The sequence below is a fragment of the Scylla paramamosain genome, chromosome 38 (genome assembly GCF_035594125.1).
Source record: "Scylla paramamosain isolate STU-SP2022 chromosome 38, ASM3559412v1, whole genome shotgun sequence".
In the NCBI taxonomy this organism is placed as follows: Eukaryota; Metazoa; Arthropoda; class Malacostraca; order Decapoda; family Portunidae; genus Scylla; species Scylla paramamosain.
Window position 1 is genome coordinate 12541235 of NC_087188.1, and position 7500 is coordinate 12548734.

Sequence of the window (7500 nt, forward strand, 5' to 3'; positions counted from 1 at the left end):
TTTCTCTCTCTCTCTCTCTCTCTCTCTCTCTCTCTCTCTCTCTCTCTCTCTCTCTCTCTCTCTCTCTCTCATCCTTATTTTTCCCTTTTTTTCCTTTTCTTCCTTTTTTTTATTTCCCTTCACACTTACCTCATTTCCTCTTTCCCCTCAACATCCCTTTCTTTCCTTTACCCTTTTTTAACTTATTTCCTTTCCCCCTTACCTGAAACCCCCAACCAACCCATCTTTCTTTCATTTTCCCTTCGTATTCTTTCCCTACTATTCAATCACCCCTTTTGTTCTTTCCTTCCCCCATTTTTTCCCCTCCCCTGATTCCCTTCCATCCTTACCTTCATCCATGTAATATCCTCTTTATTCTTTCCTTCGTCTTTCACCACTGTTTACCTTTCGTCCCCCTTTCCACCCTCATCACCATTCACTTCCCTATCCTCACCTCAAGTCCCCATCCACCATTCCATCCATATATTCCTGTTCAGATGGTGACTGTCTACTTCTGGGGTCGTACTGGGGTCGTCTCCATCAGTAGTAGACGGGGCATGACGTGGATGAAGACTCGCTTTACCCATGGAGACATTTTGTGGGTGGATGGAGACCTGGGGAAAAGAGCAGCGGGCACGTCAGTCAAGGAGCGTGGAAGGAGAGAAGGAGGTGGAGGAGGTGTGTGTCAAGGGGTAGGTGTAAAAGGAAGAGGAAGAGAAGAAAGAGTAGGAGAAGAAGGTTTGTGTGTGATGTGTTAGGTTGAGAGAGAGAGAGAGAGAGAGAGAGAGAGAGAGAGAGAGAGAGAGAGAGAGAGAGAGAGAGAGAATGAATGTGTTTGTAAGACAGAGATATACAGAGACTGAAACACACACACACACACACACACACACGCAAACAACAATAAACAAAAAAGTCCCAATATACCTTACTTTATCAAACTATAAATTCAATAAACACTTAAATATGAACCCGTGACTCACCCACACCTGCATACGAACTCAGGTGTGGGGAGGCCAATTAAGAAGGGCCAGGTGAAGAAAGAATGTTAATTGGGGATCTGGGTTAAAGTGCCTCGTACTTTTACACTAGTCTCCCCTCTCAAGTTTGGCAGTAGGAAAGAAAACGGGTTTCTTCTCTCCCTCTGCCTCAGTAGTTAGAGAGAGAGAGAGAGAGAGAGAGACTACTACTACTACTACTACTACTACTACTACTACTACTACTACTACTTTTACTGCTACTACTGCTACTACTACTACTACCTCCATCACCACCGGAACTTAACACACCAGTAAAAAAAGGGGAGGAAAAAGGAAAAAAGAAACCTGTATTGCCTTCAAACGCCTTCAAATGGAGAGGAATTGCATTAGCGTGTGGTGGGTCCCGCGGGCTCCGGCTTTTAGTGTGCTCGGGCCTCCGTTAGTTGGTGTCAATTTCGCTCATTGTGTTGGATTTGTTTCGATAAATTTTTGTTACTCGTACTTCTCACTTGTTCGTATTTTCTTTTGTTTTCATCTATTTATTTATTTGCTGGGGGCTTGTGTTATTTTATTCTGTTTCTTTTTTATTTTGTTTTTCTTGTATTTTTTTTAAAGTCTACAAGAAATAAAAGAGATTAAAAAGAATAGATTTTCCAATTTCCAGCCAGTAAAATGTTTGGAGATGGCTGTACGGCGAGAGGAAACGTCGCAGGATATGGTCAGTGATTAAGAAAAGGCGTGAGAAGTAACAGTGAAAGGGTTAAAAATCATGCAAAGCCCCTCTTTCTGTAACACACAAACACAGACACACAAACACATTAATCACTATATCTCTTTATTTCCTATTCTCGATTACCTTTATTTGCAAACACACTATTCCTCTACTTCCTTTCAACTTCTCTACCCTTTTCCCATCACTACGTTCACCTGACGCAGCCTCACCTGAAATGCACGTTGAGAACTCCGACGGTGACACAGATGGAGAGCGTGACGAGGATCATAGTGAAGAGCAGGTACTTGCCCAGCAGCGGCACGGCGAGGGAGGTGGGGGGGATAATCTCCGCCAGCAGGAGGAAGAACACGGTGAGGGACAGGAGAATGGAGATACAGAGAGTAACCTGAAGGGTGGCCCGTAGTGAGACGCTTAGTGGGAGGCCGTGGAAAGGCCGTGGGAGGTTGTAGGAGAGTTTGAGACAGTATGAGCGTGGGATAGTTTGGAAATTTATGGTGGAAAATGGCACAGCTTTAAACGACGTGGGAGAGTGCTGGAGGGCGTGGCAGGACGTGGGGGACCGTGGGAGAGCGAGAGATTACGTTGAAGCGAAAATTAACATGGGATTCTATGGTGGATGGAACAGTCTCTTGGATGGGCAGGGGTGACACGCTGCCTGGGAGGGAGTGGGGAGGCGTGCGAGGCTGGGTTCATGGGAGGCGTGTATTGTGGGACTGGTTTGGTGGTTAGTTAACTCTTCTTGACGTTGAAATGTTTATGCCATAAGTCACTTGTTTTTATTTGTGTTTATTTGTTATTGTTTTGGTGTGTGTGTGTGTGTGTGTGTGTGTGTGTGTGTGTGTTTGTGTGTGTGTGTGTGCGTGTGTGTGTGTGAAATCTTTTTACTAATAGTCTCATTTTCTTACTCCTGTTTTTTTCTTTTCTTTTCATTCTTTTCCTTTTTCATTGTATTCCTCGTTCGGCACTGGAATTACTTTAAAAAAATCTAACGGAAGAATTAAACGAAATGAGAAAAAAAAAAAACGACACAAATCATTCAATAAAAGAAAATGATAAACAAACAGTCAGGCAAACAAACCAAAAAAAAAAACTTTCCCTCAGATTAAATAAACAAACGAACAAACAACTGTAAAATTAAAACAAGAGCGAATCTAAAATTTAACGCAAAATAAACAAATAAATAAGTACACAAACAAACGCTCCTTTAAGTGAAAAAAATAATAAAGAATAAAAAATAAAAACATAACCAGGAATCACGAACGAAAAAAAAAAAAAGCACAAATAAAAAATAAAAGCGAACTAGAAATTTTCGGCCGCGAGATGGCGTCACCGTTCCCCTCCGTCAGCAGAGCAGTGTGCATACCTCCCACCCGCGTGTTCGTGTGATAGGGATTAGGCGTGTGATCCCTTAGGCTGGCGAACGAGGCTGGCTCAGGGCTGGAAGGGAGGGAGCAGCGACCATCTAAACCTCTAACCTCCTCCCCTCTCCCCTCACCCCTCACCCCTCGTCCGTGGAAGCTAATTCTGTGTCGTCGAGAATTGAGATTTTTTTTTACATTTTTGCTGAGTTTTTGTGTTTATGGGGTGTTAAGGAATGTGGTGTCTTGGTTTCTCGCTGTGTCTTCTTCCAGTTTTCCAGTCTTCTACTTTTTCCATTTTTTTTCATCCAGTCTGTCTCTCGAGTTCTCCTTTTTTCTTTTTTTCTTTTTTGTATTGTGAAGTCTTTCGTATTTCCAGTTTTTCCTTCCCTCCAGTCTTCCTTCCAGTCTCCTTCCAGTCTTCCTCCAGTCCTTTATCCATCCTGCCTTCCCACAATTTTTTCTCTCCACTCTCCTCCAGTCTTAGAATCATCCTTCCCTCCAATTTTTCCAGTCTTCCTTCCGGTCTTTTTCCTCCAGTCTTTCTCTCCTTCATTCTCTTCCCCTTCCTGTGTTCCCTCAGATCTTTCCTCCAGTCTTTCTTGCTGTCTGAATCTCCCTTCCAATCTTCTCACTCTTCCAGTCTTCCAGTCATTCTTCCAGCACGCGAATCTTTAACCTCATCCCTTGATCCTCTTTATATCTTCCCCTTTTAACTTACATTAGGCTTTATAACCTTTAGCAGACATTCCCTTCACGTCACAGGTGTTTTCTTACTCCCTTTGGCTCCCTTTCCCTTTCTTTCATTACCTCTCCCTCTCTTCTCCCTCTCCTAACAGGCTTCTCCCTTCCTATTACTCCTGCTTTGTCCTTCTATCTAGGACACACTTCTCTTTGCCTGTCTCTTTCCCTTCCATCTCTTCCCAGGTCTTCCCGTTCTTTCAGGTCCTCCCCATGTTCCCCTTGCCCTTCCAGCCCCTTTCCACGTGTCATCCCGGGCGTAAAGAGTCCGTGGCAGTCTGTGGGTGTCTCATGGGGCGTCTCAGTGCGCATCAAAGTGTAAATATCCACGGAATTCTCCATTTTTCACGTGATGTTGGCGTGAAGTGTCCGTGTGTGTGTGTGTGTGTGTGTGTGTGTGTGTTTCCCTCTCGTATCCAGGACATGAATTCTCTTTTTATTTCTTGTCTCTTCTCTCTCTTTTCTCCTTCTCTTATCCTCTTCCATGTCGCTGGCAAGAGAGAACACTGTGATTACCACGTGTATCTTTGCTTTAGTCACCCACTGGACTCCCGGACACGACAGAAAACGTGATTAACAGCAGTTTTAATCCGTGTTGAATCCGTAAAGAGCAACGCAGCGACGAGACTCACCACGAGGAAGTGAACGAGATAATGGAAGTGAGTTGAGTCATCCCTTGACTCTCCAACACTGCCTTACATGAAAGAAAACGTGATGAACATGAGTTTTCGTGAGATTATTGCGCGCTAGGAAGTCAAGTGGAATTAAAGGTTAGTTAAGCGTTAAATTCCATGTCATTTTCACTGTTACACGAGTATGAGTAATTAGAAAAGTGAGACAACATGCAACTGTGTTCTAGGAATTAGTATTGATGAAATGGCGGAGGGCGAGGGGAAGGGAGAAAGGAAGGGCGTGGTTTGGTCATGACTCCAGGGAGAGACTAAAAAATGTCTGCCTTCCCTTTCCTCTGATTGGCTGGCATCCGCGCTAATCCACCAATCACACTTGAGCCTTGTGTTAGTGCAGCAAGAGAGGAGGAGGCAGGTGTGTGTGTGTGTGTGTGTGTGTGTGTGTGTGTGCCGAAGGGTTGAGTGAAAGTTTGATGCACTTTTTTTTTCTTTTTTGCTTTTCTTCTTTTTTCTTTATTTTTATTTCATTTCGTGTTGCTTCTATATTTCATTTTTTTATTTTTATTTTCCGTTTTTTTTATAGAGTAAGTAAGTGCATGATAGATTTTGTAATATTGTGACCTGTGAATCTGTTTATCTATCTATCTATCTGTATATCTTTCTATCTCTATCTCTCTATCTATCTGTCTATCTATCTTTCCATTCATTTGTTTATCTATCTATGTATCTTTCAATATATCCTATCTATCTATCTATCTTTGTCAATTTTATCTATCTACTTATCAGCTATCAGTCTCTACCTATCTGTGTAAATACCTTTTTGTTTATCTATCTATCTATCTATGTATGTATCTCTTTATCCATTTACCTATCTACCTGTTTATATGCATGTATGTGTGAGTGAGTGCGTGCGTGCATCTAACCCAGGGTCACCCCACAGGCAGCCCTCTGAAACTCCATAGACCTTAGTGAACTTAGGAGAGGTGAACGGAAAGGAGGTGGGCAGAGAACAGGTGGGTTGGGTTAGTAAGCTGTGACAGGTAAGGGGAGAATTGTCTGGCCTGCAAAGTTAAGATCATTAGGTCCTCACAGGTAGTTACTGGAAGCACAGGAGAAAGAATGAAAAGAATTAGTACCAGTTAAAAAGGATTAGAGGATAGATTAGTGATACGTACATCATTAGAAGTGTTAAGATTGGCAAGTGTAGTTCTAAAATTGAATACAGTAGGAGTGAATTAGTGGAAAGATTGGTAGATTAGTATGATTAGTAAAGATTAGCAGATAGATCAGTTATATAAGTACAAATTAGTGAAACAGAGGAAAGAATTAAAAGTTTAGGATTAACAAGATATAGTATTAAGGTTGAATGTAATAAGTGATTAAATTAGCAGAATGATTAATATAGGTTAACGAATTATAAGTGATAAGATTGGCAAGGATAAAAGTATAGATTAGTGAAACATAACCAAATAGGATTAGAAGTTTTTAGATTGGCAAGATGTAGTGTTAGGATTGGAGTGAGTTAATGAATTAGTGAAAAATTAAGTACTGATTAGCGGATTAATAGTACTCTTAAAATGATTAGCAAGGTCTAGAGTAGGATTAGCAAAGTTTAGATTGTTATAAGTAGGAATTAAGATTAGTCTAAAAAACACCAATATTAATCTGTAAGGAAAATGTTGTTATTAGTTAACGTACTCACACACAGAAGAGCTGTATAAAAATTGTAAAAGAAAAAAAAATGTAAAAATTGTATTAGATTTCTAAGATCCTGTAAGAAAAGCTAGTTTTTTTTTAATTATTTTTTTATTTAAACAAGTTATAAGAAAAACAATTAATACTACCCTTTTTTTATGGATGGGGGTGATAAGTGAAAAAAAAAGTAGGCATATTTTAGTCAGAAACTGCAACGTGTAGGCCTGATGACTGATTGCAACTTTTCCTTATTTCCTTATATTCCTTTCTAGTGAGCGTACATCCAAATTCCCAATAAATAGAATAAAAAAAATAAAGAAAATTTAAATATACAAGCATAATTAATACAGGAACTACCACGTGTAGGCCTGATGACTCTCCTTAAACCTTCCTTATGTTCCTACGTTCTTTAATAGTGAAAATACTTGCCAATATTGCTAGTAAGACATAGAGGGAAACCAGACCCAATGTGAATGAATGGGAAAGGTTAATATGATGTATGACTTCTGTCCCTCATTGTACACGCCACTGTATTGCTTCTGAATGAGTTATCAGATTTGTCGTGCATTGAAGGACTCCCCGTATGCATTGGGGGCTTAATACTGAAGCCAGTTCGTGGATATTTTTTCGCTAGTGTTAAAATGTTGTAATTACGTTCCTGGTTGATTTAATGGTTTGTTTGCATTAGTGGTTCACAGATGGCGGTATTAATTAGCAGGTTACTTTGGAGTTGACTAATTAAATACTGACAATTCATTAGATGTTGTAAAACTGATGTGTTTAAAGTTTTTCCTCTCTTCCTTCTCTTCTTTTCTTTTTTTTCGCTTTCCAGTCTCTTTCCCTTTGTTTCCTCCCTTCTTCTCTCTCAAGATCCTATCTTTTCTTCTTCAATTGCTTCTCTTCCTTCCTCTTCTCCTTCCTCTTCCTCTTCTTTCTCCGGTCCATCACACTATCGTTTCCTCCTCACTTCCTCCACTGTCCATATATATTCTCTCTCTCTCTCTCTCTCTCTCTCTCTCTCTCTCTCTCTCTCTCTCTCTCTCTCTCTCTCTCTCTCTCTCTCTCTCTCTCTCCATATTTAATCCATTTTCTCCTCGTCAATTTTTCTCTGTTCTATCCATTTAATTATTCTGCTTCCCTCTCTTTCTCTCTCTCTCTCTCTCTCTCTCTCTCTCCCTCTTCCTCTCTCTCTCTCCCCCTAATTCCCTGTGTCCCTTTTTCAAAACACTTTCCCTTTTTTCCCTTGTTTCCCCTTGTCGTCAATTCAACTAACCTTGCCGTGTATTCCTTCCTAATATATTTTCCCCTTGTGCCTCTAACCCTCTTTATTTTTCCCTGTTTCCCTCCCTCCCTGTTTCCTTTTCTCCTTCCCTCCTTCACTCCTTCCC

The 7500-nt window shown here is 40.8% G+C and overlaps 1 protein-coding gene across 1 annotated transcript in view; it reads right to left on the reverse strand.

The window, feature by feature from the left end:
- The window catches only part of LOC135091786 (acetylcholine receptor subunit beta-like 2), a 122412-nt gene that overhangs the window by 27461 nt on the left and 87451 nt on the right, over positions 1-7500 (reverse strand). Inside the window, 3 exon segments of the mRNA XM_063989752.1 lie at positions 434-516; positions 518-593; positions 1899-2074. Of these exon segments, the coding sequence (XP_063845822.1) occupies positions 434-516; positions 518-593; positions 1899-2074 (335 nt within the window).